At 39.5% G+C, this 24,492-nt stretch overlaps 1 protein-coding gene across 2 annotated transcripts in view; it reads left to right on the top strand.

The window, feature by feature from the left end:
* TOX (thymocyte selection associated high mobility group box) overlaps window positions 1–24,492 on the top strand; it is a 307,625-nt gene that overhangs the window by 277,487 nt on the left and 5,646 nt on the right. For both annotated transcript variants that reach the window (XM_037167525.2, XM_053661042.1), the window contains exons 6-7: window positions 8,591–8,671; window positions 21,699–22,085. In XM_037167525.2, coding sequence (XP_037023420.2) covers window positions 8,591–8,671; window positions 21,699–22,085 — 468 coding nt within the window. The remainder of the gene's footprint in view (window positions 1–8,590; window positions 8,672–21,698; window positions 22,086–24,492) is intronic.

The following is a 24,492-nucleotide window of genomic DNA, read 5'->3' on the forward strand; positions in this document are numbered from 1 at the left end:
ACTTTTCTTAACCATTTCCCACCTTCACTAGAGGAACTCATGTGGTTTTAAGACCAGAGGGTTTTAAAAGGCAGAGGCCTACAATAGCTTTCCCTAACCCGTGGCTGGTCCTTTATATTAACAATATACAAAGTCAGTACAGTTCATTGTACCCATGCTTCCGGTGGAAAAGAAAAATGTCCTTTTTTTAATTTTTCAATGACAGTTGACATTCAATATTATATTAGTTTCAGGTGTACTGCATAGTGGTTAGATATTTAAGGAATTATGTTATGACGAGACTTAGGTAGTTCCTCGAGGCAGCAAATATAAACATGTAGGGTTTAACCACTAATTCTCTTACAATGCGGGCTTTTATTTTGATTTTAGCAAGTGGGGAACATTAAAATAATATTTCACTTTCTTTTTATGTAGACATATAAGGTGTTTACAAACCGAAGGACTATGAGAGTCGCTATTTTTTACTGTCTTGTTAAAAAGGGAAATTACTCCCAATCTCAATTCCACCTTTCAGAGTTGGTGCTGAGATTTTCTAACACAGATATGATCCCAAGTAGGATGTAACATTTAAGGCTTTTTAATTGTGTACACAGTGTTTTCCCCTTTCCCCTCTGAATTTTATTTCAGATTTTAAAAGTGGCTTATTTCAAATGTAATAAGTAACTTTTATTTCAAATTTAATAAGTAATTCCTTTGCTGGAAATAGTTGAGGGTTTTCTGGAGAATTTGTTTTATACATAAAGGATGAAATTAAATAATAGTTGGCCCTATATAACTCATCAGGTGGTATAGAGCGTGGTTCATGGCACACAGGGGATGCAGGCCCATCCCAGGGACAAGCAGAGAGAGAGAGAGACCAGTGAGAGAAATCAGATGCAGTGCTTACAAAAGGGGGTGTATTACCTCGACAGGCCACTTCTCTGCTGCTACGAGGCAGCCCTTCCCTAACAGTTTGCAAAAATTGCCAGCAAAGCATCCATGCCTGCCTAGAACACACATTTGGACATAAAGAGGATTTTAGCAAAATATCCAAAAGTGTTATTATGGTGTATTACCACCTGTTCTTTCACTTTATGTTGACTCATTGTGCCAACATAATGTAATATACCTGTTTCAAACTTACATTAATTTTATTTTACTCTCAGTTAATATTCAAATTGGGGTGCACACATGCTGCTGTGTATTTTCAAAGCAATGTTGCTTGGGCAGACAAGAGGCAGGCCCTTCAACTTCAAACTTCAGGACAAAAGCGCATGTTAAGAACAGCCCCATTGGGTAGGCAGTTGATTCAAGTAAAAGGCTCGGGTTCCATGAGCCAGAATTGCTCAGAATTCCTGTTGTCATGATAGCCCACAATTAGGAACAGCTACAAAGACAAACACAGAATGGGAAAAAAAATGGTCAAAATTATTGATGACTTAGTAGGGGCTCGGAAAATTACAATATTTAAGGAAAAACAGCTATTAGTGAGATTGCAATTGACTGTTTTCTTCCCGGCGGAGGGAACATGACTAAGAGAGCTGCTGTGTGTTTATATCGCATGCCTTCTCATTGTGAAGTATAGGCAGGAATAAGGAGCCACTGCAGAGGGCAGATCTTTCTTTTCAGACTCGATGGTGAGTGAGAAACTATATGTGCTTTGGTTTCTGTGAAGAATCTCTCAAGGAAGAAAAATCAAAAGAAATTTGGAAGAAGCGATAAAATTCCTCCAGGGACACAAAACCTCCCTTCAGACTCCTTCCGACCAAAGCCCCTGAACCAACTTCACGTATCAGAGCTCTCTCCGTCTTAACATTTTGGAAGATGGTGTGCATGTGGAATGGGAGAGAATTGTGTTTGGGATTCCAGCTGCAGGTTTTAAATGCTAATGAAAAGTAAGACAATGGAGAGCCCATTTCAGAGGCATACCAAGTTGTTTTAAGGTGCCAGATGGAGAAAGGGAAATAAAGCATAAGTACTGCTGCGATGTTGGTCTTTGCCACTTATCTTTCACTGACTGGAACCTACAGAGGGAGAAAAATAATAATGTAACAATCTCGCACCCTTCATATTAGCACTCCTTGGAGTTTCAGCAGTCCTCAGCACCTTTTTTTATGAGGTTCCAGCTCAATTTCCTGTCTATCTCCATTATTTCTGAAGTCTCTGATTCTGGTCATTGAAATCTAGGATCGGGGTCCACAGTGACAATAGAGAGCGAATCAAGCCCTTCTAAACTAAAGAGTCTGTCCAACTTCGAAGCAGAAGGGATTGGTCCAAACAGCCATAAAGGGTTCTGGGGTCTTTTTTTTGCCACAGAAAGTCAACTCTTAAGTGGAAAAGGAAAGTCACCTTAAATCAGAACCAGATGTAAATGACTAAATGAACCTTAAGTTCCTAATTGGAGACACAGTCAGGCTGTACTACGTTTAGCAAATTACAAACAAAATGTTCTTGTTTACATTACATTAAATGGCTTTAAAGCTCCAGCCAAAGAGCTAAATAAACATGCTGTTAAGCTAAAAATGGAGTGGAAGGCCTGTTCAGAATTTGATGTAGTCGGGAGAAACCACAGCCCACCGGGCCCAGAGAGTGTATTTCTGTAAACGCTGGTGGTGTCGTGGATGGAAGAGGAGAGTAGATTTACCTCAAGATCCAGAGCCTAATGAGCAGAGAGCACTCGCAGAGAACTGTTTGAATACTGTAACATATGCCTTCTTTCAGGATGCATAATTCATACCCAAGGATCTTCGCCATAGCTGTTCAGCTCAATAGCAACACCTCATTATTTTATCCCTCACTATTTATTCCTATGTTTGACGCCTCATGAAATTGCTGTTAATGTGTTTATATAAGGGGAGATCTGACACAAGTGGGAAGAATGCAATTTCCTACTCATTCTTTCCTGCTGCTGTGTCCTCTTCCCTGGTACAAGTGGCAAGTGTAAATAGTTAATTTGCTTCAATTATGAGCCTGTCCTGCTAAATTAGAAGCAGCAGGGATATGAAGAGCCAGAATTATACTTATGAGGCAGCTGACAAATCCTCCGAGCCCATGGAATCAAATCATTTACTCCTCATTGGTGCTCAAACACCCACTCCATAAGTGCTGCTAGGGTTTCCTCTTTTCTCATTTATCTTAGAATAAAACTTGGATTTTATGGCAACAATACATAAGATTAACTTAAATCCTGTTGCACTATGTGTCTTTCACACATGGTTACCTTGGCCACTTCCTTTTGCATTTTCCCAAATTTTTTTTAAAAACTAGGAATAAAGGATGTGTGTGAGATAACTGTTCATTTTGTAAACTATAGAAGAAAAGTCTAACATTCTTAAAAATTTGACACTCAGAGATTGAAATTACATGAAATGGTGAGCATATTTTACTGCTAAATGTTTACTGTATGTGTTCCTGTACATACAGTAGTTGGAACATAAATGAGATTATTGTATGCAGCATAAACATACGTGTACACATACAGAAATATCCTATGCTCATATATAGGGAACAAACATTTCCCTTGAAAGTTTCCATGACATTGTCAGGGACAGAATTTAACAATAATCACTCAAGTTGGTGGTACTTTATGCATTATTGGTAAAAATGTTTGGGGTGGGTAGGTTGTATATCTGTATATCGAAATCTCTATTTCCATTGATGTGGAAGATGCAATTTAGTACTTTTTGATGAGCACTTGCCCTTGTACTGACTCATAGAAGGAAAAAGCTGAGACTAAGTACTCTACCCTCAATCATGACTTTTCCCGAGCACCTACTATATACCAAGCACTACCCTGTGTCCTGGGGCTTCAGCTGTAGGAAAAAAAAAAGAGTGAGAGAGAGAGTTCAGGCCCCTGAGATGCCGCGTCTTAGAAAGGCATCAAGGGACTTGTGCCGCTAGGAGGAGCCATTGAATAAACAAAAGCGGAACTTTTTGATTCACGCTATGGATCTGCCATACTTGCTGTAAGCTATTGGGTAAAATGACTATCTCTTCTAGTCTATTTTCTTGTCTGTAGAAATGGAAATGATAAAAACAATGGCAACATTCTTGTTGACAGAACTGAAGACGATATACAAGTATATAAAGTGCTTAACACGAAAAATGCACACAGTGTGGGCATGTTTCTGATGCCTGTTTTCACCCGGCAGCTCCAGGGCCTCACACCACAGCAGGCATCTGTCAGACACTCAGTATATTATTACATGCAACTGAATGACATCGTACTCGCCACAGTCAACCGCATCCAATAAATGAACAGATGTATTTTGTAGCCTTTTTTATTTTCTGGAAGAGGGGCTTGCTTCTGGAATGATACCTACCATTCCGGAAACAGGCCACGCCATTACTAGGTAGGCCTTCCAGAACCGTGTTCAGGTATTCCCGACAAGAACCGATAGCAACATTTTTTTCATGTTGTATAGTATTTTCAGGCCTCTGAATACTACTTTTTAAAGTTCTTTTTGAGTTCTGGAATGCTTAAGAAAATGCTGAGCAAGTTACACAAGATGGAAATTTAACTGCATTTGAGGACTGAGTTCTATATAAAATACAGATGAGCTTTTTTTAACTGTCCTAAATAATAATAGCATTGAAAGAAGCTGCAAACATTAATTTCTAAAGGATATGGCAGAAAACTGTGGTTAAATTATTATTTCTAATATATAGCTGTGTTTCCAAGCATTTTCTATAAATATGAACTCGTAGTGTGGGAAGAAAACTGCATTTGAAGTCAACCTCAAAAAATGCCTTTTAATATTTTTTAGGGTTTGAATGGAATACAACATTGGGAGAATTATATATTTTTTTCTTATTGTTACTGTAAAGTCTTGGTTGAAATAAACTATGACTAGAGATTAACTAGGGGCCTGAGCAGAAAAGAAGGAAGGAAGAAGGAATTAAATGGTATTTATAAGAGTTTACTTTTTTTTTTTTTTTTGTATGAGTTGAATGGATTGTTTGGGTAAAGAGCAAAAAAGCAAAAGAACCAAATGACAGATTGTATTAGAATTTTTTCTATTTGAGTTTATTATAGTCACCGATATTGAACTCCTGGTTTTATTTAGGGGTAATTAGCCTGTAAAAATATGTGTATTGCTGGTATTTAGAGCATTTCAAAAATGATTCAGTGAATCACTCAATTACATGAACAGGATATGGATTCTGTAGCATTTCTATTTGATGTCTATCTACGTATGTTTTAGTTTAGCCATTATATATGTTTTAGTTTAACTACTGAGATGCAATCCTTAGATGGGATATGGTAGCTTTCTTAGAATAACAAACCACAGCACATAACTAAGGACAGGATGAATTCAAAAGTGTTTGGATGAGCTAGGGAAAAATGATAAATGATGTATTATGATTTTTAAATCCCCATCTGGCCAACTTTGCACTTTATTTCAAACAGCTGTAGACCATTTGGAAGCCATTTTGTAGCTCAACTGAGTACTAATATTTACTGTATGAATCACATAACTTTAAAATATTTGTCTTTCCCTGAGAGAGAGAGACCATTTCTTTCCCAAACTTAAATTTGACATAAATCAGACCCATCCTCCTAGATTAGAAGGTTTGATCACTGCAGTGGGCAGCTCATTGCCAAGGGCAGTTGGCCTCACCGTTGGCCTCTGTGAGCAGACTTTCTCCACCCGTGAACAGAGGCTTTGAAACAGTTTTGAGGAATATTTTACTGATGACTTTTATGTACCTGTTCTAAAGTAAGAATTTCCCCCACCTCACCTACATGTTGAATATGTACATATTTCTATCATTCTCTCATACATTTGAGATCTTTCTTGAAACATTTCCAGCAAAAGAAAGAATTGAAAAAGCATCTCTGTAAAACATTAGAAGGGCTCATCAGAAAGACAGAGCAGTATCTAACACTGGAACCATCAGATAGTCCTCAAAGGTGGAGGGCCCACACCACTGCTGAAGAAAGTTGACTCAGATTTTAATCCTGATCTGGGCCACTCCCCTTTAAACACAATGACAGAATTATACCTCCCGAAATCACTGCCCTTTGAATCCTCCCTGCAAACATCTGCAGCTGTTCAGGAAAGAGCGAATCCATCAATCCATATAATGTGACATGATGAGTTTACTCTTTTCTAAAGTGGTATTTAGGCACTTGTGCAATGATCCCACATAGCTAATTGTCAATAGCCAATAGGGAGCCATTTGTAGAAAACAGGGCACTCTGAATGCTAGTCAGGCATCCCATAACGACATTGATCCCCAAGTGAAAGCAGGGGGCACATTCAGCCTGAAATTCATTGTTAGCCACCTTTCTCCTGTGGCGGTTAATCAACAAGTTTTAGGAGAGTTAACGCTTTGTGGGATGTTGGCTACTGGGAGCCCAACAAAGGGATGGCTCCAGCCACACTGTTGCTGTTTCAGTAGATACCAAATGCAAGAAAGGTGGTAGATGCTACAATGAGGCCATCTGGCAATACTGCCGCATACGCTGCTACTGAGAAAATGATGGTTGGGCAATGCTGTGGACCAGAGCACATTAGATTTGCCTTTGGAAGTTCAGCGAACCCCAGTTAGCTACCTGGGAGTCGGTTAGAGTGGCATATTGATAAAAACATGATGTAAGTGCTTTGAGCATACAAATGTGTATTACCATAAAAAATACTCAGTATTTACTAAGCATTTGTTTTAAAGGCCTGAATGGGATTTCTATCTGTGTGGGAGGAAATCCTCTAGAAATATTTTAAGGTATTAAAAGTAAATGTAAATAATGTCAGTTTAAACTTATTAATCATAAGTTATGTCTTGGAGGAGGTGCTTGAGGGGAAAACTAGAAATAGCAATCTGTCTCTCAAGGTTAAAAAAAAAAAACAAACATAAAAAGCAGGAGACCTTTGATTCTCTGACTGTGGCTGAACCAGGGCCTGTAATACGCATGGGGCACACCATTCAAAGGCATTTGCTGCACCTTTGCACCGATCTGTTTTCACATCCAAATTTTCCAAAAAAGTATCTGCATTTGACTTCCCGTAATTAGCTCAGTAAATTTAGAATACTCTTTTACTAAAACCAAAGGACTTATTGGTCTTTATTTAAAAAGAAAAACTTTTAAGTCTCTTGAGTTTGATATTTAGTAAAGATGGAACAATGATTACATGATAATATCATATGAATTCTCAATTGCTTTATTATAATCACCTACCATTATATCGAAATGCCAAGTATAAAAGTCTAGGCTGAAGACCTCCCTAAAAGAATGGAATGATTCGCACATGTATTTTATAGGGTCCTTTGTCATTCTGTTGACAAGGTCAGTCATTTGTTTACCTTAAGTAAAACGTTCTGCTTTAATTAAAATATTCATGAGTAAATAATATTTCTCTCATCTTGCGTTTCACAGTTGGAGACTGGGCTCAGTAGAACCCCTTCAGCATTAAAAGCCATAAATCGACCTCCGTGGTGGACTTCGGCAGGTCTTTAGACATAATTTACATTTAACTACTCTGATCCCAAAGCCACTTTTCGGTACTTTGTGTGTTTTTCAGCTCAGCATTACAAAGTACTAGCCAAGCCTCATCCTGCTGTGAAATTCAAGATGTGGCAAATTTAAAATAGCTGTTGATAAAAATACACTTCTATTTACGCAGTAAATGATGGAAAATATTTTGTTGTTTAAGGCTGATTTCGAGAGATTGTGAAAACAAAGAGACAGACCGAAGGCTTGAAAGAGTCGGCGCCGTGGTAGCGGACAGCCACGCGAGTTCCCTCTGCCAGTCCTTGGTTTTCGCCTCTGACCGCGCCTCCCTGTTTAACTTAGTGATGTGACCTTTAGCATAGCAGCGAGTCATTTTTTAGTGCTTTTGCTCAATTTAGGATGATTTTACTTAAATTTCCAGGTAATTCCCACCCAAAAATGAAAACTGCTGGCTACTGAAATTCATTTCTGAACATTTTTACCGGTTCACAATGCGGAGCCCACAGATCCCGGTTGTCCGCCGTTTCAGCGGGACAGGACCCGACCAGCACAGGCTGTGTGGCCGGCGTGCGCGCAGTCCTCGGCCGCCAGGGCCCCGTCCACCCCCAAGTGTGTCCCACTGCCATGGCCAAGTCCCGAGTCTTTGAAATCGAACTTCAAGGCTCAAAATCTCAAAATTCTGATGAACCTACCAATTTATCGTTCCCTGGATTTACTTACTGAACATCATTGGCTATCTTTGAACTCTGTCCTCATTTTTACATTTACATGGAACATATATATCAGGATTTGAATGCACTGTAGAATTATCTGCTCGTCGTATGAATGTATTCTTTGCTCACGTGTGTCTCCCTGGGAGCCTTTGCCAATAGTGTCTTTCTAAGCCAACTACTTCCAGTCGCCCAGTAAACCAGATGAATCTTTTCATGTGCTTTACATAAAACGGAAAATGTTATTATTGTTAATCTTCTTATCTAGCCTATTGCCATACTTCCTAAAAACCTGTTTCACTAAGAGAATTCAATCTTTGGGGAGGTATCTATTGTTACATAATGTAATTGTGTGTTTCTGTGTGTGCAGTTGTCATTCCGCACTGTACTGAGCTGGAAACAAAAGCAGATGCACTTTCTAATTTAAGTCTCTTTGTCATTGTCACAGGTCTATAAAAAGAAAACCGAGGCTGCAAAGAAAGAGTACCTGAAGCAACTGGCAGCTTACAGAGCCAGCCTCGTATCCAAGGTAACATTCAGTTGTACAGTATTGTCAGATTGTAGGCATCTTCTTGCAGACGGTGGTGGTCATTTGGAAGCATACAAGATCACTTTCGCATTTCTGCACAACCTTCTTTGTTGAAAAACACTAAATCCTAAACAAAGCAATATAGTTATATGTTATGGAAATGTTTGTTCATACTTAAAAGACAAGAGCAGCATCCTCTGGGCCTTCTGTGAAATAGTTTCCACCTGTGGATTAATCACAACACATTCTTAATCCTCAGCCAACTTTCTATTTCTCTATATCCCCATGTTAAACTGCCTGCTCCTTCATCGCCCTTCATTGCCGTGGAGATGCCAACTGTCAAATCCTGGCCTTATTACAACACCATTAGGATGCAAGCCTACTTCCCACACCCTAAAAAAAACTGCACTATTTTATTTGAAAGTGAAAATGCCACTTAAAAATATTTTATGCATTAAAATATGGTTTGGATCAGTTGTTAGGAACATCATCTCATACAGCAAAATGCTGCATGCTTGATTCCAGTCAGGGCACATACCTGGGTTGTGGGTTTGATCCTGGTTGGGACATATGGAGGGCAATCAATTGATGTTTCTTTCCCACAGTAATGTTTCTCTGTTTCTCAGCCTCCCTTTCTCTCTCTCTAAAAATCAATATATTTTTAAAAACTAAAGTAAAATATAAAATATCTTAAACACTAGTTCTTTCTGTTAAAAATACTCAACAGCTGACTGTTTGGTCTCAGGTTATTAAAGATATAGTTCCCTTTTTAGATTTCTCAGGGAGGTAACCTCAGAGAGACAGGGCTGTATTTATAGATGCTTGATAGTATGTCATCTCAAGTCCAAATTGGGCTGTTACTTGGCTCAGTGTGTCCTGGGGCTCTGGACTTCATTCCATGCACCCACGAAGAATACTTTCTCTGTGATCCACAGATACCCATGCCCCTTCTGACAACTGACAACTAATTCTATAACATAGGTTTTGGAAGGGGAAAACATATGCTGATTGTACTGGGGCAGAACAGAAAAGAGCACAAATATACATACGTAAGGTATTTCTGTGTGCCAGTAGCCTAACACAAATTTTATTCCACTTCGAAGGTATGGCATTGTAGAAAAACTTAATACTTCTTACTTAACCTTAAAATTTCTAGTCCCCCATACTCTCTCACTATGGATCTCGTACTTTCTCATTTCTAACTTTTCGAAGCTATATATATTTTCTGCTGATCCAATCTCGCATTTCTGTGTATTTATAGAATTCACAGAATGTGTGTAAAATTATAGCAGAAATATACTAGATCCATCCAGCCATTGGGTTAAATACTCCTACTGATATTATTCAGACTGGTATGCCCAAAATGTAAGGGGGATTTTTGAAAAGTGAAGTAAGATTTCAACCAAGATAAATTTATTTTTGAGCATCTTAAGTAGTGTTAGTCAAAGCATTTTATCCAAGAAAATCGATACAAAAATTTCAATTCCGATACAAAGCACGCTGGTAAATGATATGCAGATTGCCAGAATGCTATAATACTGACTAAGCCTTTACTTTCAAAACAAGTGTCCTCAGATATGCTCTTAGCTGCAACTTTTCTTACAATTCCCTCTCAGAGTTGCAACCCTCAGTATACGGCAATTTGTATAAATGCTGCGAATTGCCATTTCTATATTTTAAAAACCAAGCACTTTTTTTTTTACAGCTTACTCTGACGTTTTTCTTCTCTTTGGCAGTAGGAATTTTGCTGGAACTGTTGAATGTCTATTTATGTACAACGATGTATTGTGTGTATCCAAATTGAAAGAAAGTTACAAACACCCTGTCCAGGTTAGAGAGAAAGGACCCTCCGATGTTCTGTGTGAACAGATATTTACAGTATAACCCTGCAGGCAGGTACAGAGAAATTTCCAGCCTACCCTCCCATTGCAGATGGAAACATGTAAAAACCCAGTTCTTTTCCATTTTATGTGTTCTTCTTGCGGGACTGTTCTGATAAGTACAGTACTAAGTTTGTTTATTTATTTATTTATTTGTTTGTTTGTTTGTTTGTGTGTGTGTGTGTGTGTATTTATGTATGTGTGTATGTCTGTTCACCCAGGCCCCACACCCCTCTCCTCTGGCAACCATCAGTCTGTTCTCTGGATCCCTGTATGGGTCTGTTTGTGTTTTGTTTTATTTATTCGCTTGTGTTTTTTTTTTTTAGATTCCACATATAAGTAAAATCAAAAGAAACCATTTTTCTTCCAAATTATAACAAATAATCCTTTACATGTATGCATATATTTTTCTATGCTGTAATTTTTTAAGTATAAATCATTTCCCTATTCTGAAAGAGCTAAAAGGGCAGTCATAAAGTGCCCCGTGATACTGCTCAGTACAATTTCAGGTAAGCACAGCACACCGGCCGAGCTCCAGTCTGTCCCGTTCATTCGATCCTGCATCTGTCTGGCAGGTCCCCCTGGGCACGTGGTCTGTGCCAAGCACTGTGCCGGGCTCCGGACGCGGTGGAAAACAGGCAGACACATCCGCTGTGCTTAAGGAGTTTTCTCCTTCATCTGGGAGAGCAATAGTGGAAACATAAACGATAAATGACCAGGATCTCAGAAAATCTAAACATTCTGAAGGAAATAAAGCAAGGGATCTAATAGGGTGGACTGTGAAGTCCTCTTTGAAGAGGTGACATTGGAGTTGAGAGTCAAAGGAAGCCCAGGCCCTGCAGACACAGAAGTTGCTGAGGGGAGAGCCCTGAACAGGGGCAAAGACTTGGGGACAAAAGTGGCTCCTGGACTTGAGAGGTAGTGTGGCTGGAGCTGAGTGACAGAGGACATGTGGTTTGAAGTGAAGCTGGGAAGGTGGGCAGGGGCCAGATTGGGAAGGCCTTGCAGGACACTGAAAGGAACTGGATTTATTCAACACACGGGAAGCCATTGACCTGGTGTCAGTAGCAAATGGCATGATCTGATTTATATTTTTAAAAGATCACTTTATGTGAATGAGCTTCCTCAGTCCCACACCTTATCCCACTAAGTTGGCTTGATTATCCACATTTCACTAAAGAGGGAACTTATCACATAGGGTACCAGTGCCCAAGGCCAGCATTGAGCTAGCCCGCTCTCAATCCCCGTGCTGGACCTTACTGCTCATGCGTCTGGACAGTGTGCTTGACCTGCTTCCTGGACACCCTGTGTCCTACAAGTCACGGCGGAGCACAGGCTCTCTCTCATCGGTGAAATACTCTTATTAGCCAGAGAGCATCATGTTTATTTTCCTAAGTTCTTGCTTTACTCCTCCAGAACTACATATTTTGGTACCTACTTTCCATGTCATGCAGTCGCCTCACCAAACAAGACTTCACTTTCCCAGGCCAACAGCTCTTCCCCTCACTAGTCCGCAGCCAAGTCAAGTCTGCTTCTTGGTGCAGCTTCCAGTCCAGGCCACACTCTGCATCCGCCCAGGGCTGCACGACACCTGCTTCGTGTCAGGCGCAGGGCTAGGTGCTGAGAGCACAAAGGGGAATACAGCACATCAAAGGAGAATGCTTCACGACACTTGAAAGGTTTGAAACTACAGTCTAAAATTAGCTGCTTCTTACGGAACATAATCAAAAATAGAAACAGCCAGCGAACGCCGGCTCCACCCATGAAATTGAGTCACAGGATTAACAATGCCTGTCTCGTCTCAGTAGCTCACGTTATGTTTTAGTTTAAATCTGCTATATACCACTAACCCGACAAATTAATTAACATGACTCCTGGCCCGAATAAAATAGAAATGGAGAAACGATTTCTTTTTCTAAGAAAAGCTCTGTCATAATAAATGAATATTCTGTCATACATTAAAATGGTAATACTGACATATTCTCAGAAGGTCACTGAACTTTTTCCAATAATAACACAAATACAAATAATGTCTTGTTATCAAGTAGCTTCTACGAGCCACACATGGTGCTGGAAATACGTATATTTCTAGTAATCATCACAATAACCCTACAAAGTAAGATTTAGGCCCATTTTCTGGAGTCCCCTAGGCAGATTAAATGACTTGCCCACAGTGAGGAAAGGTTGATAGTGGCCGACTGAGGACCCAGCCTTTCACTGTCTTATTCTAACGCTTATAGGTTTTCTCTACCCTACAAGTGGTTGTCAAATGTTTCTTTCTTTAGACCTATGACCTTTTGTTAGCCCCAGTAAAATTCCATGCCCGCTCTTACATATTAGATAGCTAAGAGTAAAGCTTCCCTGGTTTAAATGAGGCAGGGGGTAGAAAGTTGCCCACTTTCACTCCCGATTGCCACCCCCAGAGGCATTCCAGAGACCCTCAGAGAAACCTGAGGCCTGCAGAAGGTTGAAGGAGCATCAGTCTGCAACCATGATCTTCCATCTGTGCCAGTGCCTCACCTGGTCGCCACCCAGCCACGGGCCATGCTCTGCTGGGCAGACACTTCAGTACTGGACACGTGAATAGAAGTACAGAGTATGGAAACACAACACTTGTCAAACCCTGCAATAATCTATTCAACTGGAGGCTCTATAATTTAAATAGGGAGATGGGAGAGATTTCAGGAGAAAATGTCATAAAAGCAACTGAAATTATGCTAAATGAAATAAGTGGACAGTGAAAGACAAATACCATGCAATTTCACTTACATGTGGAATCTAAAAGACAAAAGGAGGAAAGAAACAAAACAAAAACAAATTCTAGGAGACAAAGAACAAATTGATAGTTGCCAGATGGGAGGAGAGTTAGGGGGTGAGTGAAAAGGTGGAGGGATTGCAAAGCACAAGTTGCCAGTTATAAAAATGGTCACGAGGATATAAAGTACAACATCAGGAATCTAGTTCGTAACATTGTAATAACCATACACAGTGCCAGGTGTGGACTAGACTCCCCAGGATGGCCGCTTTGTAAGATATGTAAATGTCTGATCATTTCGTTGTGCACATGAAACTAATACAATATGGAATGGTAAGGGTAATTGAAAAATAAAAGTTAAAAAACCTAAGTGGCTAAAAGGCGAAGGGCAGAAAGCAGTAGCTGAGAAGAGACTGCAAGACGCAGGCACGTGCACGCCCACGACGGGCGTCGGATGTAGAACAGTGGAACCTGGTGCTCCGTTTTCTCCGACGCCAGAATAAGAAAACGGAGTCCATTTCAAACCAGAGGAATATAGTCTGAACAAAGGGCATGACTCAACTCTCGAATTATTTGGGTAAACAGTTTTTTTACACAGAGATTCACAAACAGGAAACAACAGGGTATAGCAGGATCGTAGAGCTCTAAAGTATCTTCGTCCTCTGTGCTTCCATAAGGCATCAGGGGACGCGTCAGAGGACCTCATGTCACACTGAGAGTGCCGTCAGAGGGCACAGAGGTCCACAGGCACTGGGGGCAGGTGGATCTGGGCTCAGATTCCAGGTGTCCCATGGCCTAACGGCCTGTCTGCAGCAAGTCATTCAGCTGTTCTAAGTCTCTAACTTGTGTGTTAAATGGAGAAGATAACAGGGCCTGCATCATAGGGTTTCCGTGAGGATAAAATAGGAAACTCGACATAAACTGCATGATTTGAGATCCTACAGGAAACAATAAATACCAGCTATTTTATTATTGTTGTTATAATTTTATTTTAATATCACTTGTAAGTGTGCAAAAAAACTAGGAAAAGTTTGTGCATGATTGAAACTTTAGCTGGCTCCTATTTTCAATGTGTCTGCAAGGCTGCTTTCATATAAAGTTTTTTAAGTGACATTAAAATAAAAATTTGTTTCAAGATAAGTTCTTTTTATAAGGATAAGAAATGATCTAGCTATTTTAAAAACTCATCTACACAGGTTTCTTAATTGAAGTAGTCTTTATGAGTCTTTCGTTGGGAGAGACTAAGAATAGTCAGTCTGACAGCCAAGAATGCGTGCTATTACGAAGGCTCGGGCTTCTTGGCTGGAGCAGTTTTACACGCTATTTAATGTCATTTTGGGTTGGGCTATTAAGTAAAGCTTAAGGATATATAGTTTTTCCATAGACATGGGTCTAAATTATTATGTTGAAAACAATGTATAACTTTAAAGCAATTGGAACTAGTTTCATTTCACCACATAGACCAGAATTTATATTCCCAAAATGAGTGTTGCCTTCAAAGTGGTCGCCTAGGGAGGCTGCGAACTTATTTCGTTATTGCTCCCTGAGTTCAAAAGATTCTTGAAACTCCTCTTTTAGAACTGCAGTCAGAAAAGTTTATGAGCCACTTTAGAAAGTCAATCTTGTTACATTGTTTTCACACCTCATTCTTTTCCCCAAACATCACTCAGATATAACCCACAGACTTGGCTTCCAGTGACTATTCGCTGTTTCCAAAAATCAAATTCACATCAAAAGACGAAGCATTGTCTAAGGATGTGTGAAACAGTGTTCCGCAAGCTCTGAAGAGAAACCCAGTCTGGAAGTTCCCAGGTATTCCAAGTAAACGCAGTGTTACTGAAAAAAACTCCCACTGTCTTAGAAGTGCTGGCCTGGAGGGGACAGCATTTGCAGGAACAAATTCTGGTTTGTTAAACGAGGGTCATCAGATTCATGACTTTAAGGTCACACACCAGCTAGAAGATTTTGCTTCTACCTTGTGCTAAAAATTATAGGGACAACGGAAGTGATTTTTTTTAATGTACAGTGTAGGACACCATTGAATTAAGTTACAAGTCTTCTGTTGACACAACCAGTGGTAAAGAATCACAGTGCTCAGTTCAGTTGAGGGGTAGTGAATTCAAAACAAAAGCAATGATTTCTTTTTACAGGATGAAGTAACTTATAGAATTGATGCCATGGAGACAAACACTGAGTCTAAATTTGGAAATGAGATGGACCATTTTATGACTGTTAACATAAAATGTACAGCTTTGTAAACCCAGATTATGATTTAAAGATAATAAAATCTCATGCTTCGGGGTATAAGTTAATCACCTGCAAGGACCAGGAAGAATTTTTTTTCCAGAAGTAACAATGCACAATTGAGTCAGTTCATAAATGTTGTTTAATTTCCAGTGCATCAAGCATTGGTCAGGGCTGAAAACAAGAATCAAATTAAATGGGCGATTACTCTTATTTGCTTCAGCAGCCTCCTACATTGTTGCTTCCACTGAATTTTACGTCTTGTGTTTGTTTATACTTTGTTTTTTTTTAATAATAATTGCTTAGTCAATTTTTCATTTCTATAACAGTTATCATCCGGGATGGGGGCATTTATACATTCTGCAATACTATCTTCATTATACAAAGTAAATGGTACCAAAACTATGTTGGATAATCAACAATTTGGCTAGTAAGAAGTGTCTTAAGGTTTATAGAGTTGCGTTTCTCTCTCATGGAAGATTCTACTGAAAAGACCCAAAAGTCTCTCTTGCTACAAATGCGCACTCATTTTGCTTATAGAGAACATCTTTCAGAATCAGGGATCCAGAAGCAAACGGGAAATAGAACTTATTCAGAAACCAACAGCAAGAACACAATTTTTGCATTGACATGTCTGATTTGAGGGTTGATTTTCAGTTGTGTGTACAGTAGTAAAATCACATTTATCAGGTTAGCTATATAAAGCACACACCACTAAAATAAAACTGGTTAATGTGTTCAAAAATAGAAACCAATACAAATTATGAAGTTTGTATTAGAAAATAGTTCTACCTCATGAAAAGCAGGTATAGAGATCTTCATACACAATGTAATTAATTTGCAAAATTGTAACCTTGCTCTCATAGTTTAATTGAAAAAATGACAGTATATTATATTTATGGTTTTTTAATATTCCCATTTAATCAGATTATAAATTCACAGCACTTTGCTACTTTGCTATGGAAGATGAACTAATTCTTCCTATCTTCCCAAATAATAAAATAACTCAGTAATTAATAGGTGGCCCATTGTATTAGTCCGATAAAGAATTAATCAGAAATGAAGCTAGAGGTAGTTTTTTTCCTGTCTAAATGGGTAGACCTTCACATAAAGATGCTGATTCTCAAACTAGGAGTGGAGCACCGTCAGCTTCCCTGCGGTCTGCATCCACCCAAGATCCCGTGGGAAATAAAGGGCCAGTGAACCGAAAGACTAAGCTAAGGGTTGTAACTTCTCATCACTCCTGGGAGGGCATGGCTGATGCTGAGAGCAAAGAAGAAAGTAGAGTATCAGTGTGACATTCTGTCAGTTTTCAAAGATTTCTGATCTTTCCTCACCCCTTGGGAAGAGGGAGGGCGTGTTTTGCCCGGGCCCCAGCAGAGGCAGCAGTGATTGCGTGTTGCTCAAGGAGAGTCCTTCCGTCATTCAGGAAGCACGTTCGCCGTCTCTACGTACTTGGCATTGTGCCGATGCGTGGGAAGCAGAGATTCTAGTTGCTCTCATAAAAAAGATCCTTTTCCTGATGATGGAGGGCTTCATTTTATAGAGAGCATACAGGGAGAGAGTGCCTTTTGAGGTACCTGCTGTGAACAGTCCCATAGCTAGGCACATTATTTACACTGTCACATTAAATATTTGGAAAGTAAAGAGAAATCATGCAACTTCCCAAAATTCTTTCCCCCTCTATGTCATAAATTTTGTTTCAACTGTTGTCTAAATCGTTACTTTGAGAAATCGATTTCATTTGCCCATATTCCTCCTGGTGATGAAAAGTTACTGCTCTTTCTTTTTTTTTCCTCCACAGCCTGGAATATCTCCTCTCCCTTTTTATGTGAACTTCTTTTTTTATTTCTTTTTTTTCTTTTTTAATTATTTTATTGTTGTTCAATTACAGTTGTCTGCATTTACCTCCCACCACTCCCCCCCAACTCCAACCAAACGCCCCTCCCTCCCTTGCTTCCACCCTCCCCCTTGGTTTTGTCCACGTGTCCTTTATCCTAGTTCCTGAAAACCCTTCTCCCCACTGTCCCCCCCCTGCTCCCCTCTGGTTACTGTCAGCTTGTTCTTAATTCTAATGTCTCTGGTTATATTTTTCTTGCTTTTTTCTTTTATTGATTAGGTTCCCGTTAAAGGTGAGATATTTGTCACATGGTATTTGTCCCTCACTGCCTGGCTTATTTCACTTAGCATAATGCTCTCCAGTAATTATTGTTACTCTATTACAGATGTCCCAATTTCTCCCCTTTGCCCTCCTCCACCCAGCCTATCCCCACTCCCACAGTCCATCCCCAAAATGTTTTAGTTTTACTGATCTTTACACAATTTATAGTCTAGAGAAGATAAATGACAAAGAAACAGCTGAATAGACAAATGTTGTGTGTTTATCATGAAAAATGAGACTCTTTACAAGGTTGGCAATAAAGTATCTCAAATGAAGTTGCAACTTCTATGTACCTGTAAGTCTATATTCCTGTCTCTACATCTACCTGTTATCTATCTATATGGTAGACCACATGCTACTAATTGAAAAGTAAAATTGGGGAGAATTGGGTTCATTGTTAATTTTGAATTCAACCTTGAGGACAACCATTAACATGTCCACACCTTAGGTTTTCTAGGCTGTAGTTGGGAAGCTACCAACTTCCTAAATCCAGAAAGTGGCATTGTCCTTAACCTAGAATATGAAATCCACTAAGCAGACAGAATTCCAGGAAACATGAAACAATTATTAGTTTAATATTGTACCTGACTATATATAATTTAACTATGCATTTTGAGACAATGCAAATCGATGTATTTGAGGCAACCCATCTGACTACTTAACCTGAAATGTATGTCCTACTTGCCATTTTAAATATGTGTGTAATTTATTAATTCTCCTGCACTGGTATTTTTCATTGAAAATTATTGCCATGAAACAGCCCACTGAGAAGAGATTTTTGTGGTTCTCACCTGTAGAGTTACAATGTACATTCACATACTGAGGGTCCCAAGGACCCCTGCTCTCAATGCACCCACTTGATCTTACATAACCGAGTGCTATCACCACACATATTTTATGTTGTTGTTTAAAGCTATTTACTTTTCCAGAAACACCTTCAATACAATGTGCAAACTGTGTGTGTTGGGGGGTCAAAGTGGTTGTGGCACCTAGAAGTGCTTTCCAGGACTGGCTGCCCACCCACGAGGCCAGACCTGCTGCTGCAGAGGGTCTGCACGCATTAGGATGGGGCATTTTTAGTGTACGTGTAGCGCAAGTGTATTTCCTCAAGTCTGTTTCATTTACACACGTGTACTTATTACACCGTTGTAATTCTTGGGATGATCATGATTATGTCTGAATGACATGCCATATGTACTTCTGTACATTTGGTTTACATGTACACAGGTGCATACGTGCAAGTTCAGGCTACCTATGCAATATACATGCAGGGTCCGGCAGAAGGAAGGCCTGCTTGAGTGTGTTCAGTAGGGTCATAATATGGGTGTAATAATTTATAGTTTTAATTTGAACACTTCCCCTAAAATGTCACATGGTGTGCTTGAGTGTGATATTGATATGTTACAGAATTACATGCTTATGATTTTGTAATAAAAAGGGGTGTTATTTGTGCCAGACCCTGTATAGACCATATATATACATTATATATGATATTATATATAATATCAGTAGGTAATGAGGCAACTATTGGCTCCAGAAATTTAAAAAATTTTTACAATTACCTATATCTCATAGTTTTGAGAGTATGGCAAATGTGAATGATTTCCCTTCTGTTTGAATTAAAAATATCTAAACCGCAAACACTAAAGATGCACTAACAAGTATTATGCGTTATAGCTATCGACTGGCTCATCATGTAATCCTTTCTTCCCTGAATGACACTGACAAAACAGTCGGTGACTGAACATGAAATTAGCCCTTGTGCCATAGGCTAAGAAGAGGGAGTGCAGACACAATGAAAGCACTTTCCCCGATGACTTCAACACACGCACAGCAGACACACAACCATCCTCACATGTATGGAATGACTTTTGAGGCCTATCATTGCAGTACGTGTTGTGATGATGATGTAAACAGCCACTGTTCGCACGGCCTGACTTAGCCTGACTGGCCTTTTCCTTAAATTGTTCACTCCTCTGTGCATCAACAATAAGAACTTTTGAGTGGAAGGAAGAAAATTGCTTTAATTTTTTAATTGAAATTACCTCTTACGTACTATATTTTTATTGTATTTGATTGATAATGCTATTCCAGTTGTCTCAATTTTCCCCTTACTCCCCCTTCCACCCAACACCCCCCACTCCCTCAGGCAAACCACATGCCATCATTCATGTCCATGGCTCTTGCGTACAAGTTCTTTGGCTACTCCATTTCCTACACAGTACTTTACATCCCCATGGCTATTCCATGACTACCTGTTTGTACTTTTCTTCTTTTCATTTTTTAAATCATTTTAAAATTAATGTTCGAATACAGTTGTTTCCATTTTTCCACCCCCACCACTTTCCTCCACCCCATCCACCGCCGCCTTCCACCCTCAATCCTACCCTGTTTGGCTTTGTCCATGGGTCCTTGATACGTGTTCTTTGATCACCCTTTCCCTTCTAGGTATTATATTTAATAAAGCTTCTTTCTTTGGTCTAAAGCCTCCCCCTGAAAATTTATATGAACAATTATTATTACTATAGAAGACAGGAGTCTAAATGTGCATTCCTATTTTGAAAGGCTGCACTAACATTGACACAGGAAAGTAATGAAAGGGTTCTTTGGAGGGACTTGACCTCTTTGGGCACACTTACTATATACTCTGTGTGGTGTGTTCCATCTCCTGGTACCCCAGATTCCCACCATTTGGCATATTTCCACAGATGCCAGTTCTTTCCCTAGAGACAGCATGTGGGGTACTAGTCCATTTAACCAGCTTCCCCTCCTCGATTCAGCAGACATGGAGCATCATCCTTACTGTGGTTTTCATTTAATTTTCCTACATTATTGGGAAAAAATGAGTTGTGCTGCTAGCAAGGTGGTAGGCTGACATGATGCCCCCATGTTAGTTTCTTGTCTTCCTATGTGATGAGGCAGCTGGCCTAACGTGCCTGTCAGTGGATGGGGCTGCAAAGAGCAAGAGAAACTCAGAAAGACCCTGCATTGCTGGGAGGAACCAGAAAGTCATTCTGACTTATAAACTGAACAGGCATGACACCGAGGTCATAGAAAAAGGACATATATGCATCCTCAAGACCTTGTTTGGACAAAGTGACTTTTTTCTCCCAAAGGACATTTCAGCATTTTCTTTCACCATTCGTTCTGTCAGCCTATTCCTCTCAGCAAAGCAGGAGGTCAGCTCATGCCCAGAAAGAAATGCCTCAGGGTTCATCTCGATTCTTTTTGGCTTCCACCGAAATGCCTGGTTGTTAAGCCAATTAAAAGAGTATTAGGAAACGGCCATATGAAGGTATAAAAAACATTAGGGCAAAATTATATTCATTTATGATGTAGTCTAAAATTTCTAAGGGAGATTATTTTTATCTAGTTCATTAGAGGGAACAATTCATCACCAGCTTCTTTAAAAATCAAAATGAGTTCCATGGTTCCTTTGAAGATGTATTAATGTGGTTTTATGTGACTTCAAAAAGGTATTTTAGAACTTTCAGATTCCATATCCATTTCTATCAACTAGGTTTGATTTCTTTGTACAAATATCTAGGCCAAGGCTCTTGGAGAATGCAGAAAGACAAAAGAAAAAAACTAAACATATAATCAATAGAAGAACTCCAACACTGAAATATTTCCAAGTGAGCTACACATATATTTCCTGTTAGGGCCATGATGGTATCCATCCCACCCTGATTGTCTTCTTTTTATTTGGAAGGTGAGAAAAGCCACCCAGTTAGTGCTTAGCATTTAGAAAAAGAAAAAAATGCCATCATAGGTTGTTTTAGATTTCTTAACAGAGATAGAAGAAGCTCAGTCTTGCGTAAGTCACCTTACAAATAATGATGATAGAGTTCTTAGATAGTAGAGTCAGGAATACTAATGGGTGTTGATTCCTGTCAAAGTTCATGTGAAAACTCACAGAGCATCTTGTTAATAGAAACCAACACCGTGTGTGTCTCTTAACTTTGCTCTTGTTTGTTTCCTCAACAGAGCTACAGTGAACCTGTTGATGTTAAGACATCTCAACCTCCTCAGCTGATAAATTCAAAGCCGTCAGTGTTCCATGGGCCCAGCCAGGCCCACTCAGCTCTGTACCTAAGTTCCCACTATCACCAACAACCAGGAATGAATCCCCACCTAACTGCCATGCACCCAAGTCTCCCCAGGAGCATAGCCCCCAAGCCGAATAACCAAATGCCAGTGACTGTCTCTATAGCAAACATGGCCGTGTCCCCCCCTCCTCCCCTCCAGATCAGTCCACCTCTCCACCAGCATCTCAACATGCAGCAGCACCAGCCACTCGCCATGCAGCAGCCCCTTGGGAACCAGCTCCCCATGCAGGTCCAGTCTGCCTTACATTCACCCACCATGCAGCAGGTATGTGCTCATGTGCTAGAGGGGCTGTTCATTCAGTAAAAAGGGGGATAGGTGTTTTCTGTTCTTCTCTGTAAATGGAGAAAGAACTGAAGATATTCGATACATATCTGCCTTCTGAAAAACACAATTTACAGGTGGAGAGTTTGGGCAGCATTATACAATCACAACAGTTGATAGCTGCTTCTTTGCATAATCACTGGTTTCCTTCTCATGGTATCCATTTTGCTTCACCCTTATAATCACCCTAGTTTTCTGCTTGAGTAAAGTGCATTTGTTATTTTGAGATGCCAACTGCTACTAAAGATCTCTTTGGGGATTTAGAACTCTCTCTCTTTTTTAAAAATATTATTCAGATACAAGGAAGTCCTGACTGGTATGACTGCTGAGTCCAATAAAAGCTGCACATGTAATCAGACCCCCTCTTTCTGGTCAGAAATATCAAGAGGTACAACTTTAAAAGCCCTAAGAAATGAAGATTTTAATCATACTTTTATTTTAGAATGGATACCTGGCTTCTTCATGACTTAGAAAACATGAGAGGTTTGGAAACCGCCCCGCCCACTCCCCAATGCAGAAAACATTTGTGTGCAATCTTAGCTTACCTTTTCTTTGAAATTAAGTTTTCCTTTTGGGTTCTGGTTTTATTTTAAAATTTGAAAATGAGGAGCAAAAGGTGTAAACTAAACTGGGCATAAAACATTTAAAAATTCTAAAAACTTGTTTTTTATAAATAGACCAAGTAAAACCTACAAATAATATCAAATTTATCTCACTTTTACAATCTAATTACTCTATTTTTTCCAGATGTATAATTAAATATGCAAACTTAGCCTTCATATAGAATTGATGCCTGGGCTTCTGTGGAATTTGAGTCCATAGTTGGACTAGGGTAGGGTGCAGAAGAACCAGAAAGAGGAATTAAATATACATAGTCTCAAATTCATTTTTATTTTTATAGTTGTAGACAAGATTTCTGAGAGCTGACAATAGCAAATATTAATGTTACCTTACCTTATCCTTACTTTCCGAAAATTTATAATCTAGGTACTACTAGCGTTATCTTCCTTATGCAAATGAGGAAACTCAGGCTTGGCCAAGTTGAGTAACATGCCCATGAGGTCAGAGCTGGAAGTCACACCCCAGTCTACTCAGAAATCAGAGCCTGGATTCTTAAATACTAGACCTGCTGCCTCTCACTCTTAATCATCCTTGTACCAATTTCACAGTAGAAAATCTGTGTCTCATAAGAATTTGGAGGGCCTTTAAATTCTAGTTAGTTTTAGGATTAGCATGATTGTGGAGAGCCTAGCTGATGTCTTCTTAGGTCCCTAAAGCAAGGATATTGATAAAGCTCTGATAGTGTACTTAGCTATGAATTGTTGGCTCCCTAGAGAGGGAGACGTGGGACAGGCTGACTTCTACCATCTTGCCTTGCCCGCAATGGTGTTTGTGATCAGCAAGTGATACAGGGTCAAATTTCCACTCTTTTCAGCAGATATCATTCACAATAAAAGGGAGCCTTTTGGGTGTCCCTGCATTCTATTGAACTAATAGTGTTTTCATGAAGAATTAATGGTTCAAGGGATGTGTCTGTTGACTCCTGCCTAACAGGGCTTGGTGTAGGTTTGGGGCCCATGAATCACTCACAGTGCTGTAATATGAGGCTGTTTCCTCCTGAGGAAAGAACATGGAAGTCGCAGTCAGCTCCACACATTGAGGACCAGAACTCTGCCAGAAAGGACAGCTTCTTCCTAATTTATCCAGCCAGAGATGGTTCCTTTTTTTATTTATACAGACACCTTAGATGAGGTGATCATGACCCTGAATAGTTTCCAACATTTCAGAATTACATAATGTGAAAACTCAAGTGATCTGTCTTTCCATATAGAATCTGGACCAAATAGGAGAAAGATAGAACAGACTACACTGGATAGGTTATTCATCAATCTCGAAGACAGTTCTATTAGCATATCTCAAAAAGTGTTCTTACCAAGATGGTAGGACCTGATTTCAATTTCCATTAATAAAAGAAGATAAAAGGGCAAGGGCCCAAGTGGAGGCTGAAAGACTAAAGTGACTAAAATCACTTCCAGCAATGCCTTGATCATGGTATTTGGTCAATAGAATAATGCTGAATGGACAAATAAGAGAATTTTTTTGAAAAGTAATAAAAGTGTTTAAATATTAGCAGAAACTATAGGGTAGTTTGTAGAATTTCAATTCCCTGGAAATTTTCATTTTATTTTATTATTTTTCCTTGGAAGTTTTAAAAACTTTTTTATTTATTTCAAAAAGATTGCTAGAACCCCCAACACGTGCTAGACATGGTCTTGGCTCTGGGAGTTGAATGATCAATGAGAACGAGTAATAAGGCCTTTGACCCATAGAGGTCACATCAGAGTTGGAT

Source organism: Artibeus jamaicensis, unplaced genomic scaffold (genome assembly GCF_021234435.1).
Source record: "Artibeus jamaicensis isolate MK-2021 breed Jamaican fruit bat unplaced genomic scaffold, CSHL_Jam_final scaffold_916, whole genome shotgun sequence".
Classification (NCBI taxonomy): Eukaryota; Metazoa; Chordata; class Mammalia; order Chiroptera; family Phyllostomidae; genus Artibeus; species Artibeus jamaicensis.